Consider the following 21,360-nt stretch of genomic DNA (forward strand, 5'->3'; position numbering starts at 1 on the left):
TGCACAGTTTTCAAGGCTTAGTAGAGGAGAGAGCAGCCTTCAGGCTGTGTTTTCAGAATTTGAAAAGGGTCCTTTTAATTCGCAAACTATTCTCATCTACTCTGCAGATGGCTGAAATTTTATCACCTGTTGCTCCTGGGAGAAGTAGCTCGTTGCACCGAGCAGGCATCTACTCTGAACAATGTGAAGGGATTTATTTTAAATGTAGTTCTTGCAAGTAAAGTTTCAGAACCACATCGGGCAAGGGACACGAGGAAGCATTGAGCCAGTGGAATGATAAGGGGAAGCAACGTATTCCTTTACAATACTACTAAGGTCAATTGAACAGCTATTATATAAAATTCTGGATATTATGTACCTAGTTTTGGGAGTTTAAGTTATTATCTTTTTCTACAAAGATTCAGGCTGTTTGTTAACTGTGAATGCTAATTAACCCAGTCGAGAGACTTATGGTCCCAAACATGGTACATATATTCTGGATACTGATGCAAGAGGGAATTAATTAACTCCTGAACAACTGTACTCTGTTTGAACACCGTTTGCCAAGTATGAAATTACTTCCTTAAGAGATGATGAGGATGCAAAGTGTGATTTTGGGTAGTTTGTAATGAATATCCGTTACTGGAGGGTCTCTGCTTCATTAGACAAAATATTTATATCATTGGAATGTCTCCTTGAAAAACAGGTTGATAGAGAGATAATAGTGACAGACAAGGCCACTAAATAGATAAAAGTCATGGTGCTTGCTCCAATCAGGAAACTTTGAGCTACCGCTCCTTATCTGTTATCCAGGGGAAACGTGTGTGTCAGATGATAGGGGCAAGCCCGTGCTTCCTCTGCAGAAACTGGAGCATAACAGACCTTCCAGAAACTGTACGCTGTTGTCGTTGGATGCCTTTTCTTTACTCAACAGTCTTCATCTCAAATGTCTACAGGATTTTAAAATCCCAGTCTATTATTATCAGACTGACTCTTTTCCTTATAATAGTGGGTAGCTAATAATATGCCCCTTGTGATATTTAAAAATAGTGATACAGCTCTCATTACCACTTCTGTTTTACTTAGCACCCGTCTAAACTGGGCTTCTAGGCTTTTTACATTTTATCACTTAAAATTTCTAGATTCTATCTAGTTTTTCTACTGTCAGCTTCTTAAACCATAAGTAAATGCCTTAAGACCATTGACAGATCAGCATTCTTGAAAAAGGTACTGCAATTAAGAAAAGAGCTGCTGCAATAAATAAGTAGAAGAAAGTATACTTTAATCCTACTTCTAGTAAATTACTATGTTCATGTGGAACTTTGGAGATGAGAGAAGTCTCACTAAATATTTTAATTGATATACATCTTTAAAACATGGTTTATATTGATTTGGATCTTAAACAACAGATTCTGATAGTGCCTTTATCTCACACTCCCAAATACTATTTAAAAGCTCTGTAACTGCAGGGCAACTTTCATTTATATAAAATGAATTATTAAAAACACTAACGGCATCTAACCTTGGTAGTAGGGATATCTATTTCTAGGCCTTTAGTCCTGTATGGAAATTTCTTTCTTCTCCCAAGTGTTTACTGATATTCTTTTGCTTCCTGAACTGCTAGGATTTTGCATTTCTTTTAAGTGGATTTCCCCTTACTGATAAATAGATTGAGTTCTGAGATTGCGTCCTTTTCATTCTTCACTGGAAGTGAATAAATCCAGAACTTTATACTTGGTGACATTTATTTCAACTCATCAAGGGAATGCCACCCATGTTTGCTTGGGTTGTTGTACTTCAAATAGGACGTTGAGAATGTTTGTGTGTTAGAGTAACCCTGCTATTTCTGTTTCAAAATTAACAGAAAATGTGGTATGTGCCTCCCACTTGGAGAGGGAAACTTCTCCAAAATTTTTTATTCAGTTAATACTGATTCAGTTCTTAAAAGATGTTAGTAGACTCACTAGTGCCAGTATATTTAAAAAATTAATCATTTTATTTTCAACGTACTTGGTGTGTATATTTATAATTACCTTGCACAAACCAAGTCTGTGTTAAATTTTGACAGAGAAGCCAATGCAGGGTAGCAAGAAAATGCTCCTGTCCAATAAAAAATGCCTGTCTAATGATTGAACCAGTTGAATTCTTTCAGGTCATAGACTTGACTGTCCTTGTGTGAAATATTGTTATAGAGACCAGCAGTCAGAGAAGACAGCTGCCCATGGCATGAAACACGGCTTCTACACCCCACAGCAACGCTGTCAGTGGAACTGTTTTCCTTAGGATGAGTTGTGCAAGGTTAGATACAATAAGATGCCACCTGTTACCTTTAGATGGTGATAACATGAATAAGTAGTAATTAATGGTAGTAAGAGGTGATTGTTTGTGGTTGATAATAATATAGATCTTGGATGAATTAGGAAGAAATTGTCAATGCCATAGCTAAAGGGTTTTATGGTTTATTGTCTCAGCTCACATTTGTTGAACACTTTCTGTTTGCTAAGTGTTGGGGATGTAGTGGTAAGCAAGCAGACCTGGTCCCTCTCCTCCTGGAACTGAATGCCCAGTGGAGGATGCAGATGTTGTGTAATCACTCATATAAACCTAGCCTACAAGTGGTAAGTACAAAGAAGTACTAGATTATTACATCAAGTGGATTTGGGCTTTATTTGATGGTGACTGTAGTAAATTACGTACGTAATGTAGCTATATAGTTGACCTTATGTTCCAGAGCAAACCTTTCTTGTCATGTGAACCTTGGATATTGGCTTTCTTCCATCCCAGAACTCAAGGCCTATTATCCTGTCAAAAAGAGGTCAGTTTAGAGCTGGGAAGGCATGAAGGATAAGGATTGTGAGGTCAGGAGAGGGAAGATTATGCTGGATTCTGGAAGGAATCACAAGAGATTAGGACAAAAGTTTGAGTTTTTTCACCCTAACTACATGGTATTCAGTTTTGTGTGACTTATATCACTGATGTCCTGGATTTACAAACTATTGGGAAGTATTATTAAATATTAAAGGCCCAGTGCACAAAATCTGTGCATGGGTAGGGTCCCTAGTGGCTGCTGGCTGCTGGCCAGGATCTCCCTTCCCCTGGCCGCCTGCCGCCATTGCCACAGGCCGGGGTGGGGCCGGCCGGGGGGAGGGGCTGCAGGAGGCTGGCCAGCTGGCCCAGCCCTGGGTCAAACTCACTGGTCGAGCTCCCAGTCGAAGGGACAATTTGCATATTAGGCTTTTATTCTATAGGATAATATGTAATACCTGTATTGATGACCTTATAGTGACATTCATATTCCACATGCTTATAAATATACTAGAGGCCCGGTGCACAAAATTCGTGCACGGAGGAGGGGTTCCCTCAGCCCAGTCTGCACCCTCTCCAATTAGGGACCTCTTGGGGGTGTCCGACTGCCGGTTTAGGCCCGATCCCACAGGACATCCCTCCTGCAATCTGGGACCGCTGGCTCCTAACTGCTCACCTGCCTGCCTGCCTGATTGCCCCTAACTGCCCTCCCCTGCCAGCCTGGTTGCCCCCAACTGCCCTCTCCTGCAGGCCTGATCTCACCCCCAACTGCCCTCGTCTGCTGGCCAATTTGGTTCTGATTGGTCGGTTTCTATGCCAGTCAGCATCAAAAGCTCTGCCTCCTAGGCAGCCATTGGCTCCCAATAGCACCCAGATTTGGTTCTGGTTGGTTGGTTTCTATGCCAGTCAGTGTCAAAAGCTCTGCCTCCTAGGCAGCCATTGGCTCCCCACAGCACCCAGATTTGGTTCTGATTGGTTGGTTTCTATGCCAGTCAGCGTCAGAAGCTGCGCATCCTGGGTAGCCATTGGCTCCCCACAGCACACACATTTGATTATGATTGGTCCTTGTCTATGCCAGTCAGTATCAGAAGCTCCGCCTCCTGGGTAGCCATTGGCTCCCCACAGCACACACATTTGGTTATGATTGGTCGGTTCCTATGCCAGTCAGTGTCAGAAGCTCCGCCTCCTAGGCAGCCATTGGTTCTTCACAGCACCCACATTTGGTTCTGATTGGTCACTTCCTATGCCAGTCAGCATCTCTGGGCCTATCTCCAGGCTTGATCAGAGAGGCGGGGCTGAACAGCAGCCCCGGCCAAGGCCTGGAGAGAAAGAGAGGCCTGGCTGCTGGTGAAGCTCACAAAGAAAGAGGGAGAGACAGAGAGAGACAAGTACTGATCAACAGCTGCAACTGAGGCTTCAGATCAGACCCTGCCTCTTTCTCTGGGTCTTAGCCCCCTGGGCAGTCAGTGCTGAGTCGCCAGGCTGCAGCAGGGCAGTCAGCACTGGGGCTGACTGAAGGACTTTTGGGTTGATCAGCCTTCAGTCATGATCAGTCGTTAGAGCCCTGGGCCTTTATATATTAGGATGTTGCAATAGATATCATTTATGTATTCATAATTCTTAAACATTGATATTTAACCCCAAAACTTCAAAGACTAGGAAATGGAGGCCTCTTTTTACTTCTGTCCTGCAGTGAGGAGTAATGGGAAGACATAGGAATAATGAGTCAGAAGACTCTTGATCTCACTCCACTTCTTCCTCTATTACAGAATAGTGGGTGGACAGCAGTGGCAGCTGCGTTCCCCCCACCTGTAATTCTATGACACACTCGGATCTCTCCTTGGGATCCGTATCCCAATGTGTCGGGTCACCCAGTTTTCTCCCGCTGAGCTGATTTGCAGCCCCTTTCAGGAAGGTGGGAGCCTTGGAGAAATGCCATCTCAAGAAAGCAAATACATTTTTCATCTTGTCAAACTTTTATAAAATGGATAATTGTTGGCAGAAAGTATTTAAAACTGTCTTTGTCTTCCCCATTAAATAACAGCCTAATTACTAAATGTGGAATGGGAACTCCAGATTGATGGTGAGGGAATTGGCTTCTCATCCTACTTCCACTTCTAGTATTAAACTACAGCAAGAGTAGATCAAACAGATTAAAAAACTGCATATGATTTTCAGAATTCACGGATCTCAGATATTCTCAGCCATCAAACTGGCTTTGCTCATAGTGTTTCTCTTAATTGCTTAGCCATCGTTGCTTCTGTTATGTTAGTAGGTTAAGATAAACACACATCTACATAAAACATTATTTCCAATAAATTCTGATTTCTGTGAACAATAAGAAAAAAGAATCATTATTTGAAAGAGAATATAATAAAATGTGTTCAGATATGCTGATGGCTTGATTTAGTTTCATCTTTAGGAACAATGGGAAATCATTAGAAGCAAGTGTAGTGCTGGCTGACACCTGATTGCTCCGGACCTGCGCTAAGTGAAAGCAATGCCACTTTAAAGGCAGAATCAACTTCCCATTTCCCCCTGATGTTCCGTTCAGCTCTACAAAAACAGATCATGGGCTAGTCCCCGGAAGATAATGTCATGGTCCCCATCCTCCAGATTTTCATAGTCCCTTGGGGAAGCAAGGCATGGAAATAGAGTGAAGCAAGTCAAATACTACTGTACAAAGTAGAAAGGAAGCCATGCTAAGAGAAGTTCAGGGAAAGGCTTCATAGAATTGATGATTCATGAGCAGAAATTTTAAGAAAAGTTCATTAAGTGAACATGAAGAGAAGGCTGATTGAAAAGAGATAAAGATGTGAAGTCATAGAAGTGTAACATAGCCTGGTTAGGCATGGCTCAGTGGTTGAGCATCAACCTATGAACCAGGAGGTCACAGTTCAATTCCTGGCAGGGCACATGCCCCAGTTGGGGGCTTGATCCCCAGTGTGGGGCGTGTAGGAGACAGCCAATCAATGATTCTCTCTCATTATTGACATTGCTCTCTCTCTCCCTTCCTCTCTGAAATCAATAGAAATAGATTAAAAAAAAAAAAAAGCTACATGAGTGTGAGTACTTGGTGTTGCTGTGGTGCCAAGTCTGCAGAAGTGAGGGAAGAGAAATTAAAGTGGGAGGGGGGTGAGAGGGTCTAATGTAGAGAAAGGAAGGAAGGGGCTGGAAAGGAAGGCTGTAACTGCACTGTGTAGGGCCTTGGGTTTTATCTTTAGATGGTGGAGAGACACTGAAGATGTTTGAGCGTGTCGCTTTATGGTCAGATTTGCATTTTGGAAGGTTATTTGTGGCTGGCTTCTGGAGAATGGTGTGACAGGACCCAGACTGTGTGGTAGCGCGGAGCTATAGTTAAAAGGGTAATCTCGTTAGGGTAGGTCAATTGAGTGATGAGATGATTTTCTGGTGTATAACATTCTATCGATGCATACCTCTACTGCCATGTTTTAAAATGTCAGCAGATTGGGAACATTTTTAGTATTCAGTAGAACTAATTCATTGTTACTTTTATAGTTTGAAGTTCTTCATGAAATTAGTAGCAATGAAAACTTGAAAGAAGGTTAGCATTTTATTTGTCCCTGAAATTAAACCAGCAAACTTCTCACAAAAATTTTCATAGTTATTTATAATTTTGCTATATAACCTGGAATGTAACTTTATAAAAATGTAAGGTAATAAATTGTAATATATACACATGTAGTTATTTGTGGAAATTATGCATATTTGAAAACAAGTGAATGATGTCATAGTTCAGGCATATCAAATTATTTGTTGATTTTACATTTGTTGCTGACAGTCATAACCAAGACTTTGGATTAATTCAAGTCATGGAAGAAGTGACTGATATTTTTAAACAGAAAGTTAAATTCCAAATTGAGAAAGAGTGAAAATATTTGTTAGGAAAATTTAAATAGCCATATATGTATATCAGACTGTAAATTTGAAAAGAGCATGTGTTAAAATATCATTGCAAATCATATAGTTGGAAAAGTATATTTTAAAATGGTTTTAAATGATCTCACAAAGAATATGGCTTACAAGTCTTCTTACCAAATCTTGCATAAATCCTCAGTTCTTTTAGTTACCTCAACAGTAAACAAAATTCAGTTGAAGAAATTAGAACATCCATAGCATGTGTGTGTGTGTCGGGGGGGGGGGGGGGGGCGGCGGATAAATTAATAGAGGACTACATCTTTTTCTTTATTAACTCAAGATTTTTTAAATATTGCTATTTAAGTACATATAGTATACAAGATATGATGAATGTTAGGTTGTATGTCCTATAATCAGTTAATGGAATAATGATTAGTTTCCATGATGCATTTTCTTCAATTCAAACCAGTGTTCAGGAATCTGACTCATTCCTTACTATTAGCTAAACTTTCTCTACTTATGCAGCTAGAATATTATCAGTGCCTATAGTTTTAGGATTGCAAGGTTATTACTCTGCATTTCATGCCAGATTATATTTAAGTTTTCAGAGGTCACATTGAGGTTTTAGGGGTAAGCATGAATTTGCTGTGCCTAATTTTTAAAAGTTAAAAACCCCCAAACCATTTCATAGACACCCCTTCCCCACAATGATAATGAATGTAGTGTAATACTTTGAGGAAACTATTTTTTAGCAAAATGTATTTTCACTACATATTCACCCTTCATAGGTTCTGCTAGGGGAATCAGTGGTGACATGTTTCAAAGCAGAAATCTTTTCATGCTTATTTTTTTACTATTTAATGAGATTTCAGGTATATTTTAACAACAGGGGTTTCCCTGATGAATCATTAAAGTAAGTGAGTGGGCTGGAAGGTAACACTAACTTTTCTCAGTACTGCCCTATTTTATCCTGCTGGGTTATTAGTTGCTTTTTAAATAGAAGCTGCAAGTGTTGGAGTTGGTGGGTGGAGGTGCAGAAGGAAAGGGGTCAGTCAGAAAATACCAGGTAAACCTCTGATGACCTATTGGGAAATCCTACTCAACTTTACTTTCCCCACCTTAAAGCAGTTAGTGTGTAAGCTCACTGGTGTTTGCCCTGCCAAGCTTACTTTTCCTAATATTGCTTATAGGTGAATAGAAAATAGAGTTTCAGTAATTGGTGCAAGTGTAAGGTATCAAGCCATATGCACATTAACCTGTGGAATCAATTTCTCATGTGTGTGGGATTAAAACCGTTAGAACCATCGTCACTGAAACTATACCTTCCTACAACTAATAGCAGTAAGGTGTCTGTGGAATATATTCATACAACGATTCCTCTGATTTAAAATTTTTACTTGGTATTTGGTTGGAAATTTATTTAAATATTATAGGTAACCCAATTGACATCATGGATGCGGGCTAATTGTAGGTTTCTAATGTGATTTAGGATAACTTTTAGAAAGTCCACACGATGTATTTCTACTTAGCACATCTTTTTCAATACATCAGTGACATATTGTGATTTTCCTTTATCTGTAGTGTAAAAAAAAAAAAAAATACTCAACTACCACAGCAGTTGTAAGTGCTAGAGTAGGTAGACAAAAATGTAGTTCACCTTGAAAATGTTCATGGCTCAGGGAATAAAGAAATTGGGTCAAGCTGGAAATAAACGCAGGTACAATGACGAAAAGTTTTAATAACAATTTAAAAATATTCACAGCATTGGTTTCAGGCTACTTTTGTTCTCAGTGACCTAACCAATGCATTATTAGTGTTTAACTGAAATGACTGGTGGCACATTCTTATTTTGGTCAAAATGTTTCTCTGGAATACTCTTTTGATTTCTCACTTTTCATCCCCTTTTAATTATTAATACAAACTTTTTGGAAAAGCTGATAATTAGATCATTTTGACCTCTGGTGATCTTAAATAGAATTTGAAGTTGTTCAAAATTTCTATGTCATAACTATCATATTTACTCATTTTATATTGCCAATTTAGTGTTTAGCATGTAACCAGGTATCATTAAATCATACTATAAATAATGAATTAAACTTCCATAAAATTTAATGGTATAGTAGAATCTCACTTATTGGTATCACTGGGGAATAAAATATGCTGAAAAAATGAGGTTTTTTTTGTTTTGTTTTTTTTGTTTTGTTTTTTTAACTGAAGTTTACTTGTTTAAGTAGAGAAATTTAAAAGTTGATAAAATTTTTTTAAAAATTTATTTTATTGAGAATATTACAGATGTCCCCCATTTTTCTCCCTTTGCCCCCTTCTACCAGGCTCCCACCCCCACCCCAAAAAATGTTGATAAAATTTATCCAAAACATTGTATATGCTCTTTTAGGGAGAGCAGCATATAAATGGCAAAAATGAATTGGCTGTTTATTCTTTTCTTAATGTCATAGAATACCATCATTATAGTGTCATGAGGAAAGGACTTGTGCTTTCTGATTGGTATTTTTTTCTCCAATGTAAGAAGTATTTTGTGTGTGTGTGTGTGTGTGTGTGTGCGCGCGCGCCATTTCTTTCTTTTAAAATGCCACACCCTACTTCTGATAGACTTATGCAGTTTAAATGTTTCAAGGGTTTAATATCTGTGATTGTACTTGTGCAAACGCGTTAATAGATGCATTCACCCAGGCACCCATGTAAGATCTTTGTCTGCATGTCCGTTCACCCACCATCTTTTGGCAAACACGTGGTCACTGCCACGAAGGACCTCTGCTTGTTTCGGAGTAAGAACCTTCAGTGTTGGGGCCCTGCTCCTGCCGCTCCCGAGGACTCACTCTCTGGTACCCCTTCCTAATGTGCAAAACTGGCTGTGTTCACCTGACTTGCTTGTGAGCATCTGTGGTATCAGGATGACCGATGCAGTTTTCTGGGAGTCTTGCTAAAATGGGCAAATAACACACTCTCTTTATCTTTCAACAAACTCTAGCATAATGGCAAAAATCCTTTTTAACAAAGTGTTTTTTTAACCTCATGTTTATGTGTCTCAAGCAATGTTTTCTAAAACAAAACTAAGCACAGCTTAAGCATTTGAACTGTTCTTTAATGTGCTGTAATGACATTTGGTTTAAATCTTATATTTAAAACTCAGCTTCCTTCTTTTGCGTGTACCTAATGGGTATCATCTTTCTTCCAGGTTGTGCTTTAAGAAGACCACAGGGAAGAACACATTTTCTTCTTGCCACAAAAGTTGCAATAGAAGTAAGTGGGGGAGCTGCCAGGATATGTCTGTCTCCACAAAACAAGCAGAACAAATTTCCATGAATCAAAGCCACTAAGTATAGTTTTCAGAGATGGTAGGACATAGTTACTCTCCCTAGAAAAATACCCCAAATGCAGGCACACCCATTGGCCACTAGCAAAATGCTCAAGTAAACGCCAGTTCAAACCTGTGCATTTCACTGTTCTTACTGAGCTATTAAAGGGGTGGAAAACTTCTATAGCTATAATCTTTTTCCCCCCCTTTTCTATTTTTCAACCTCCCACATGCTCGGTGTTCAGTTCTGCGTACTGATTCTCTTGAATCTCCAGCAGCACCTACACATACTGCCTCCACAGTTTGCAGATAACTCATGATTCAGGCCCATAAGAAACATCTGTAACTATATGGCATAATACGTGCTCTAGATTAATCATGGAAAAGGGTAGAGTAATGAAAAATCAGAAAGCTCGCCCCCCCCCCGCCCCCCCCCCCCCCCCCCGCTAAAGTCAAAGTTGCTTTGTTTGAGGTTTATATGAGTGAAATATTCTTTAGAGTGTTTTTTTCCATCCTGTCACTTGAGGAAATATCTCAGGTGATTTTTACAAGCTTCTTTTAGAGACCTTTTAAGAATAGACAGTGCATATACACCTTAGCATGATTAGGTCAGAGGAAATAAAGCAAGATGGTAGATATCTGTGATGTGATCTAGTAAGCCAATTAATGTTAAGCTGCTTTTATTCTCTCTTTCTTGAAACCTTTGATATCATTTTCAAAACTGCCTTTTATTGCTCTCTCTAGTTACTTTCTAGAAGCTTCTCTCATTTGAAGGATTAATGGCTACCGTTTTGTTAAACTTGGAGTGTGATTAGAGTTGAAGCCTCTCCCCAGCTGGCCTGAAAAAATTTGAGCCTCTGCATAGCTCAGCCTCTGAGCTTCCTTCTTAGCCACAAAACCAGTGGCGCCTTTAAAATCATATTTGCTGTGCAAGCTGCTGTTGAGGAATGGGTAACACCCACTGTTTACCAGTTGCATGTGTGTCTCTATCTTTCTGACCCGTCCTTGGTGGATAGGAGGTCATGATTAAAAATTACTCATTTTAAAATGCTGGATGATATGAAGATATTCTTTGTCCTTAAGTAAGGTGATTTATAGTCATAATGGGAGGAGCAAAATACCTTATTACTGATCATAAACTACTGTGCCACAATTTTATCTTCACGCCTCTGTGGTTATGTCTGGTGTCCCCACTTTAGGGAAGGTGCGACTGAGGCCCAGAAAGTGAGGTAACTTGTCCAAGGTCATTCAGCTAGGAAGTGATGGAGCCAAGCTCCAAATTTATATCTCCCTGACCCCGGGTTTATGCCTTTTCCATCCAAGGAACACTGTTTCTCATTTTGCAGATAATTATAACATGTTTGTATACTTGTCCTCCAAACTGCTCCTCGGGTGACTGAGAGATCAAGAAATAAGCTTTTATTCACTTCTGGCACTTTTTTGAGAACCATTTGAGACTTTTTGCTTTGGAATGCAATTTAAGAGGCATGGCTTTGTCTGAGCAAGGTGAAGTACAGTTTTACTAGTGAAGATCACCCCTGCATTGTTTAGACTAATTTTATGGAACAAAATTATTAGGAAAAGGAATATGCCATTTTTAAGTGGTGTTTTCTTTAGTCATAAAAGGACATTCACACCTATGGAATATTTTTTATTTTATTTTTTAAAAATGTTTTTATTTACTTTTTAGAAAGAGGAAGGGAGAGGGATATATAGAGAGAAACATCAATTGGCTGACTCCTGCATGCCCCTTAGTGGGGAGTGAGCCCCCAACCTGGGCATGTGCCTTGACTGGGAATCAAACCGTGACCTTCTGGTTCATAGGTGGATGGTCAACCACTGAGCACACTGTCCAGGCTGGTGTATTTTTTAAAGCAATATTTTTCTTCCTTACTTCCAATAGGAAATAGCATATACATTGAAATGTATATAAAAGTTTTTATATTCTTACATATATTTTTATTTCACTAGCACATTAACAAAAGTGATACTATTCAAATAAAAATTTCTTGCTAACCAGTTCTCTGTGATGAAAAATTTACCATGTTTTTAATGATAACATTATCCCTCAGATTTGTTAAGGAAAGGTTGTAGAAACCTTGTTGATTCACTGGCATATAGCTTTACTTCATTTCGTTGGTCTTTCTTTGGGAGTGGGCTATATACAATTGTGAGGAAGTGGTCAACGTATGTCTACTGTCTTAAGAAATTGTATCCTAAGATTTATAACACTAGAGAATTGAGATTTGAATATGAATGTGCTCTCTTATAAATATGGGTTCATTGAGGGTAGTGATAGCTGGTGAATTTAAAAATGGATTAACATGAGAATTACAGAATCAGAGACTATCTGAACTGGAAGGGCCTTACCCATGAAGGGCTCTTGGAGAAGAAGACAGTCCAAGACTCAATACAACTCTAGGCCAAGCCAGTCTGGAGTTTACTGAGTCCGATCAAAGCCGTTTCAACTAGGAAGTAGTGACCACAGCAGGAGAGGGACTTATACTTCCTAAGGTAGGAGGGAAACTGAGTCCTTCTGGAAGTAATCTTAGGGCATGAAGAAAACAAATCAGGAAAAGAAAACATCCTTCATGTCCTCTTACTAACATGAATGATGCAATCATATTGATTGCAAAAATACCAACCTTAAGTGTTATATGCTTTGTTAAATAGTGGGACACACGTATTTCTTATAAAATAATGCATCTATAAATTATTTGTACTTACTGGGTATAATATCTTAAGTTATTTGTATTTAAAAAATCTTTCTACACATACACATATATTTGAAAGATGCATTTTTTTGCTTATTATCTAGAATCTGAGTCGGGTTGAAGGGCCAATGAGTATTCTCCTCATTGAAGCATTCTATGGAGGGTCCCATAAACAGCTGGTGGACCTGCTCCAAGAAGAATTGGAAGACTGTGTCCTTTACACTCTTCCTGCAAAGAAGTGGCATTGGAGAGCGCGGACATCGGCTTTGTACTTCTCTCAGCACATTCCCGTCAGTGAGCATTACAGGTAATCAGCCTGCAGGCTGCATCTCCAGTTTTTTTCTAAGGTCCCTGTGTAAGGATGGTGCTTCTCTATCGGAGTCCGTGAGGTGTCCTCCGGCTGGAACTGGTTAGTACGACACCAGTACAGACAGCAGAGAGCAGGGGAGCACTTTGCACTCTCAGGGCCCCTCCTCCATGGGAAAGTGCCCACATTTAGAACCTACACGACTCTTCTCCTTTGTCTTGCGATTGTCCCATATGCACGCATGTGGGTCTGGATGACACTTTTTGGCCGAGAGAGTTGGTCTTGAGCTCTGTTTTATTTTTTTGGCTCCACAACCTCCAATGCCTCCACAACAGTGAATATGCTGTTTTAGTTGAGTTTATTGTGTCTGCTCTATGCTAGGAACTAAGGTTTCAAAGATGGATATGACCAAAGTCCGTGCCCTTACAGGCTTGAAGGACTATTGAGATAGAGATAGACACGTGCATGAAGTGAAAGTATGGAAAATGGAGAAGTTGGTTTTAACTGTGACAAACTGGAGGTGGCTTTTTATAGTTGGGAGCCTTTGTTTAATCTTGAAGGATGAGTGGATCCGGAGACCTCACTAATGGATTCTGATTCTCACTAATAGGGGCATCTATTAGAAGGTCTTATGGGTAGATAAAAATGCTGTGGTACATTTACACAATGGAATGCTACTCAGCCATAAAAAGGAAGAAACTTTACCCTTTGCCACAGCATGGATGGACCTGGAGAACAATGTGCTAAGTGAAATGAGCCAGTCAGAGAAAGACAAGTGCCATATAATTTCACTCATATGTGGAATCTCATGGACAAACTGAACTACCAAGCAAAATAGAGACAGACTCATAGAAAGCAGGCAGACAGCTCTGGTGGTGGTGGTGGTGGTGGTGGTGAGGTGCTGGGGAGTACAGGGATTGAGCAAAACAGAAACAGAGAGAACTGAGACATGGACAACAGTGTGGCGATTGTAGTGGGGGAAAGGGAGGTAGAGGTGGAAGACGGTATAGAGGGGATAAATGGTGATGGAAAAAATAAATATATTAAAAAAAAGAAAGTCTTATGGGACATATTGAAAAGACGGATGAGAAATACTGATTATAGTCCTAGGAGGAATAAGTAGAATGGAATCCCCTTGGACATTTCTACCTCTTTATTCTGTTTGTATGCACTGCCGAGTATCTCTTGATTGTTAAGTTAGTGAAGATTATCCTGCTGTGGGTTACATATCTGATGTTCTTGCCACCCTGGGCAGGATGGCATGGGTTTAGCAGGAGTGGAAGTGCCAGGCTGATAAAGAATGGAGTTAGCAGACAGGTTTTTAGAGAAAGGGCACGATGCCGGCTGCAGTGCCCACCTTGGCCTCTGTAGCCATATCCCTGCTGTGCGTGAGGTGGAGCAGTCACAGGGAGACAGGAGCCTGAAATTTAAATGTAGGTTGCTGTGCTTAGTAGTGATTTGAAGAGTTCAGAGAACAACGCTTTTGGTGAATAAAAACCGTGCATCGTCTCTGAGAATTCAGGTTGCAGATGGAATAGTTGTGGGCACTCTAGTCACATTGCTTGCGATTCTAAAGGTAAAACATGGTTTGGTGGCATATTAAGAATTTTGTATTTTTCTAATCTAAACTGTATTTTTCCTTACATAATTTAACGTTTTGTATTCTCATATGACTACTAGTAAGTGAATATTGTTGATTCACTAATAGTATGAGACATATCAATGAATGGATCCGTATAAAAGTTTTAAAGGCAATGATAAGACTATTGCTGTATTAAAATCTGACTGTTTATAGTTGCTTTCCCATCTCATTTAATTGTTTTTGCTGCACTGGTTATGTTTGTATTACTTGAGGTCAAGTAATTTGGCTGACTTTATGGTGGCACGTTTTCATTTAACATTACCATTTGATATAATAAATTTCTACAGTGACTTGAACATTGAAATGAATCAATGCTGTATCTGCTATCAGATTTCATTTTGATTATGCAGTTTTTCAGAATGAGAGGATTGTATTACAAATACATGTATGTAGATGGCAGGCAAACCAACACTTCTCTGCCCACTCCCTCTTAGGCCTGAAGCATTTGAGGATAAACCTCACACTGCTGTTTGAAGCAGGCTTACGTGGGAAGTAGATTTCTGAGAGATCGTGATGTCGCCAGAACCTCCAGGTCCCCACCGTGGTATCTGTGATCTTTCAGGGTCAGCCATATAAGCCATGCAGTTAACTCTGTTCATCTAATCAGACTTCACTAAGAGATAGAGCTCACCAGTTTAACTTACCGTTATATTTGACCAATGATAACGTGTAACTCTTTACCAAATAGCTCTTTCAAATACTTTTGGACAGATAGCAGCAGCTTGAAAACTTACAGTAAGTTAAAAAATATGTTCACTCAATCCTACATTGAGGTGCTAGAGCAGGGGTGGGCAAACTTTTTGACTTGAGGGCTGCAATGGTTCTTAAACTGGACCGGAGGGCCGGAACAAAAGCATGGATGGAGTGTTTGTGTGAACTAGTATAAATTCAAAGTAAACATCATTACATAAAAGGATACGATCTTTTTTTTTCTTCGTTTTATTCATTTCAAACGGGCCGGATCCGGCCCGCAGGCCGTAGTTTGCCCACGGCTGTGCTAGAGTAATCTTTTAAAAAAATATATATATTTTTATTGATTTTAGAGAGGAAGGGAGAGGGAGAGAGAGATAGAAACATCAGTGATGAGAGGGAATCATTGACTGGCTACCTCATGCACTCCCCCCACTGGGGACTGAGCTTGCAACCTGGGCATGTGCCCTTGGCCAGAATCGAACCCGGGACCCTTCAGTCCACAGGCTGACGCTCTCTCTACTGAGCCAAACCAGCCAGGGCTAGAGTAATCTTCTATTACCCCAGGTTGATCTGATCTCTGCAGAGACTTTTAAAGGTATGAAAGGTTTTTGTTTTCCAGTTACTTTTTCTTTGTACATTTGGGAAATGAAACCATCAAAATTCATAAAGAAAAAAATGAATAAGCACTAATCTTGCCTACTATGCGAAATCACTGTGAACCAGTAGGAATGTGTCTGATGAGAAAGGCCTTGAGTGCAGGCACACATGTTATTTTCTAACTTCTGTACATGTAGTCACTGTTAGAAGCTTGTTATGTGGAAAATATGTTATTACTAAAAGGATAAATGCTTCAGCTTAATTCATCAGTTTGGGTCTACTTCATCTTGACAGCTGAAAGGATGCGTCTTGCTCCACATTTGGTGCTGTATAATATTATTATAGATTACAAAAGCTCCGGACGTTATTTTTCTCAGAAGTAGTGGGTAATTATTCTAACTTCTAGGTTATATGAAAGCCTTGCCCTCTGGAAACTGCAAAATGCAGAAGGATGTTTTTGGGGATATGCCTTAATTTTGTATTCTGAAATGTGTGTCATTTGTTCTAGGGTCAACCTTTCTATTTTATTAAAATTAACTAGAGGCCTGGTGCACAAAATTCATGCATGGGTAGGGTCCCTGGGCCTGGCCGGCAATCAGGGCCGATCGGGCTTTCCGGCTGCTGGCCAGAGCCTTACTTCATTTCGTGCTGCCCCCTGGTGGTCAGCACACGTCATAGCAAGCAGTTGAACTCCCGGTCGGTCGAACTCCTGAGGGGACAATTTGCATATCAGCCTTTTATTATATAGGACTAGAGGCCTGTTGCATGAAAAGATTCGTGCAATAGGCCTTCCCTTCCCCTGGCTGCTGGCACCGGTTTTCCTCCGGCACCTAGGACTCAGGCCTTCACTCCAGCCGGAGCCGCCTTCAAGCCTTCGATGCTCCACCGGAGCCGCCTTCAGTCTTCGCTCTGCCGCTTCGCGCCTACGTATGCAAATTAACTGCCATCTTTGTTGGCAGTTAATTTGCATATCACTCTGATTAGCCAATGGTGGGCATAGTGAAGGTATGGTCAATTTGCATCTTTATCTATTATATTATATTATATTATATTATATTATATTATATTATATTATATTATATTATATTATATTATATTATATAGGATAAGATACCTAGACTAGGCATCAAAGACATTGTATTCATTTTTCTTTTTACGGTGCCTTTACTGAACTGACAGAATCACTGTTACTTAAAATTTCTTCACTCTCTGATGCCTACAGTTATGTACCCAGATTCCAGGAAGGAAGCATGACTGACCTATGTTGGTCATGATGATCCTGTTCTCTGCCAAATTTCCCAGCTCTCCTTGCAGCTAGTCAGTCACTAGGTTTTGGCAAATTCGATTTAAGTGTATGGCTTTTGGGTATACTTCCAACAAAGCCACCTCTCCTTTCCTGCATTGGAGTGTGGCAGTGATGCCTGCAACCGTGAGGTGACAAGATGAGGACAGGATGCTGGGGCTGCAGAGCGGCTATAGAGGCTGGGAAGCACCTGGATGAGACTTCCGTCCTGAGCAGGACAGCTCTGGTCACCTGGAACCCTGCGTTCTCAAACATCTAGACGTGCTTTTGAAATGCAACAGATTTCCTTTTAAGTCCATGGCTGGGCTAAGTCAGAGGGGACCTGAAGGGGGATCTGGAAATTAGATTGTAAACTGGCTTTGAAGCTGTGGTTGCCTCATTTTCATAAAAGGAACTGGTTAACTAAGTTATGGTACATTCTTGAAATGGAATATTGTGCAGTTTTCAGTGTACCCTCATGGGAACTTCTCCAAGATATACTAAGGGGCAAGAGTAAGGTGCCAACGAGTGTTATTCGGTGCTATCTTTGGTACAAATAAAGGAGGTTATAAGAACTAAACAATGGAAGGGTACCCTGGACATGAATAAAACTAGTTGCCTGAGAATCAGTGTAGCAGAAACTGTCAGGCCCTCACCCCCTTTCCCCACCCCTCCCCTTCCCCTGTGCCCTTGCCAGACTCCTACTGCCAACATCGGCATCAGGCTGTGAGCAGCCCGCCACAAATGATTCTGCCCCTCAGATGAAATCATTCTGAAGTGTGTGCAGGAGAGAACTCATTAACAAAGATTCCTAAAAAAGCCTGGAAGTCAGGAAATGCAAAAACATAATTCTAAATAACTCATGGGTCACAGAAGGAATCATAATGGATACTAAGAAATAGAACTGAATCATAATGAACATATTGTGTATCACAGAGTGGGTTGCATCTAAAGTGACAGTCACAGCCACATCATCGTTAATAACTCTATTTTTATTGTTTTTATTGTGATGGGCAGGGCCCCTCTGATTTGAATCTAGCAGTAGTGCTGGGATGGAAACTATAAGGATAAAAATTAGTGAAATTGAAACAACCTATATAATTGAGATGAACAAACTCAAAGTTGTTATTTTGAAATAATAGGTAAACCACAGGCACGATTGATTTTTTTAAAACGCACAATTAATTTTTAGAGTGAATAAACTGTAGCTACAGATATGACACAGATCAATAAAAAGGAGGAAATGCTCTGAATAGTTCTATGTTGATACATTTGAAAACTTATACAAAATGGATAATTTCTTAGAAAAACACAACTTACAAAATCTCACTCAAAATGAAATAGAAAAACCAAATAGAACTGGAGCCATGAAAAATGTGACTGCATGAGCTGAAAATGTCCCACTGAAAGCCAGAGGCTGGTCCACACCACTGCTACGGTCCACGCACACTCTCTCATCATTGATGTCTCTATCTCTCTCTTTTTCTCCCTTCCTCTCTGAAATCAATAAAAGAAAAGTAGTTTGGCTGGCGTGGCTCAGTGGTTGAGCATTGACCTGTGAACTAGGAGGTCACCATTTGGTTCCTGGACAGGGCACATGCCCAGCTTGTGGGCTTGATCCCCAGTGTGGGGCATGCAAGAGGCAGCCAATCAATGATTCTCTCTCATCATTGATGTTTCTACCTCTCTCTTTCCCTATCCCTCCCTCTCTGAAATCACTAAAAATTTGTTTAAAAAAAGTAAATGATGACTTAAGAAATTGTAGGTAAGTGCAGTGTTGTTAGTCTTAACCAGGGCAATCATTTTACATCTCTACAGTAACCAGAATAAAATTTAATGGGATTAAATAATAGTAATAACAGCTAACATTGAACACTTACCATGTGGTAGACATTCTACAATTCTGGAAGTTAGATATTATTTTTCTGGTTCAACAAGGGAGGAATCTGAAACCTAGAGAGTCAAGTTTTTTACACTGGGTTACACAGATAGTTAGTGGTCAATATGTGATTTGAGCTCAAGTCTGGCCACCTGCAAGAGCCATTCTTTAAAAAAAAAATTATATTGAATTTATTGGGGTGACATTGATTGATAAAATTATATAGGTGTCAGGTATACAATTCTATAGTGTGTCATGTGTATATTGTATTGTGTATTAACCACCCCAAGACAAGTCTCCTTCTACCACCGTTTGTCCCCCCTCACCCTTCCTACCTTCCCCCACCTCTCCTTTTCTTCTGATAATCGCTATACTGTTGTCTGCTTATGAGTTTTGTGGGGATTTTTTTGCTAATCCCGTCTACTTTTTCACCCAGCTCCCCCAAACCCCTCCCCTCTGACAGTTGTCAGTCTGTTCTCTGTATCCATGAATCTGTTTCTATTTTGTTAGTTTATTTTATTCATTAGATTCCACATATAAATGAAATCATATAGTATTTGTCTTCCTCTCAGTGGCTTATTTCACTTGGCATAACACTCTCCAGATAGATCCACATTGTCACAAAAGGTAAGATTTCCTTCTTTTTTATGGCTGAGTAGTATTCCGTTGTATAAATGTACCACTGCACAGGTAGGGTTCCTAGGCCTGGCTGGTGATCAGTGCCGATCTGTGGGGTGAGTGGGGGGGCAATCGGGGGGCCCCGCTGACACCTGCCTTGGCCAGCTTGGTGCCGCCTGCTCGCTGGCCCCACCCCCACCGCCGCCGCCGGTTGCCTCCCTCTGCAGGGCGACCTGTGGGGCAATCAGGGGGTCCCCACTGGCATCCTCTTGGCTGGCCTGGGGCCTGCGGGCTGGGGGAACCTCCTGCGTTGAGTGTCTGCCCCCTGGTGGTCAGTGTGCATCATTCCACCGTTTGGTCAATTTGCATATTAGGCTTTTATTATATAGGATACTAAGCTGTTTGGATATTATGGCCTTGTAGTATAGCTTGATATCATGTAGTGTGATTCCTCCAACTTTGTTCTTCTTTTTCAAAATACAGTGAGGCCTTGACTTACGAGTGTCCCGACTAACAAGTTTTTCGAGATATGAGCCGTCTCTTGGCTGATTTTTTGCTTTGAGTTGCGAGCTAAAATTCGGGTTACGAGCCAGCTTCAGATACCCCACTGCTAGTTGGCACAGCGAACGTCACAGTGAACGCCACAACATCAGCCCAGCATCACGTGTCTCATTCGTTCACTTTATGATTTGACATACGAGTAATTTGAGTTACGAGCTCCGTCACGGAACGAATTAAACTCGTAAGTCAAGGCCCCACTGTAGCTGTTGCTATTTGGGGTCTTCTGTGGTTCCCAAAAGATATTTTGGCATATCTTTTCTAGTTTTGTGAAATACACCATTGGTATCTTAATAGGAATTGCATTGAATCTATAGATTGCTTTGGATAATAAGGACATTTTAATGATGTTAATTCTTCCTACCCATGAACACAGTATATGCTTCCACTTATTTGTACCTTCTTTACTTTCTTTCTTTAGTGTCTTATAATGTTCTGAATATAGGTCTTTTATATCCTCAGTTAAACTTATTCAAAGGTAGTTTGTTAATGCAATTATAAATGGGATTGTTTTCTTAGTTTTCCTATCTGATATTTCATTATTTGTGTATAGAAATGCAACTGATATCTGGATATTTATTTTGTATCATTATACTTTACTGAATTAATTTATCAGTTCCAGTACTTTTTTGGTGAAATCTTTAGTGTTCTCTTTATACGGTATCATGTCATCTGCAAGCAATGGCAGTTTTTGCTTCTTCCTTTCTAATTTGGATGCCTTTTATTTCTTCTTCTTGTCTGATCACTGTGGCTAGGACTTCCAGTACTATGTTGAATAAGTGGTGACAGTGGACATCCCTGTCTTGTTCCTGATCTTAAGGCAAGCATGTCAGACCCGCGGCCAGCGGGTCATGTGACCCCCTGGCTGCGGGTTTGACATGCTTGTCTTAAGGGAAATGCTTTTAGTTTTTACCCTTTGTGTATGATGTTGGCTGTGGGTTGTTCATTCTTTTTAAGTGAATACACTATTTGCTCTTTTTAAGCCCATGCTGAAGCAGAGTAAACAAATTAAGTAAATTAAACCTCAGTACTCTTTTTTAAAAAAATATATATTTTTATTGATTTTTATAGAGAGGAAGGTAGAAGAATAG

General features: G+C 40.1%; 1 protein-coding gene across 4 annotated transcripts in view; it reads left to right on the forward strand.

Moving 5' to 3' along the window:
• The window catches only part of GTDC1 (glycosyltransferase like domain containing 1), a 313,164-nt gene that overhangs the window by 47,855 nt on the left and 243,949 nt on the right, over nt 1-21,360 (forward strand). For all 4 annotated transcript variants that reach the window (XM_036320158.1, XM_036320157.1, XM_036320156.1 and 1 more), the window contains 2 exons: nt 9,860-9,924; nt 12,798-13,000. In XM_036320158.1, the coding sequence (XP_036176051.1) occupies nt 12,822-13,000 (179 nt within the window). In that variant the 5' untranslated portion in view covers nt 9,860-9,924; nt 12,798-12,821. The remainder of the gene's footprint in view (nt 1-9,859; nt 9,925-12,797; nt 13,001-21,360) is intronic.

The sequence above is a fragment of the Myotis myotis genome, unplaced genomic scaffold (assembly GCF_014108235.1).
Source record: "Myotis myotis isolate mMyoMyo1 unplaced genomic scaffold, mMyoMyo1.p scaffold_m19_p_8, whole genome shotgun sequence".
In the NCBI taxonomy this organism is placed as follows: domain Eukaryota; kingdom Metazoa; phylum Chordata; class Mammalia; order Chiroptera; family Vespertilionidae; genus Myotis; species Myotis myotis.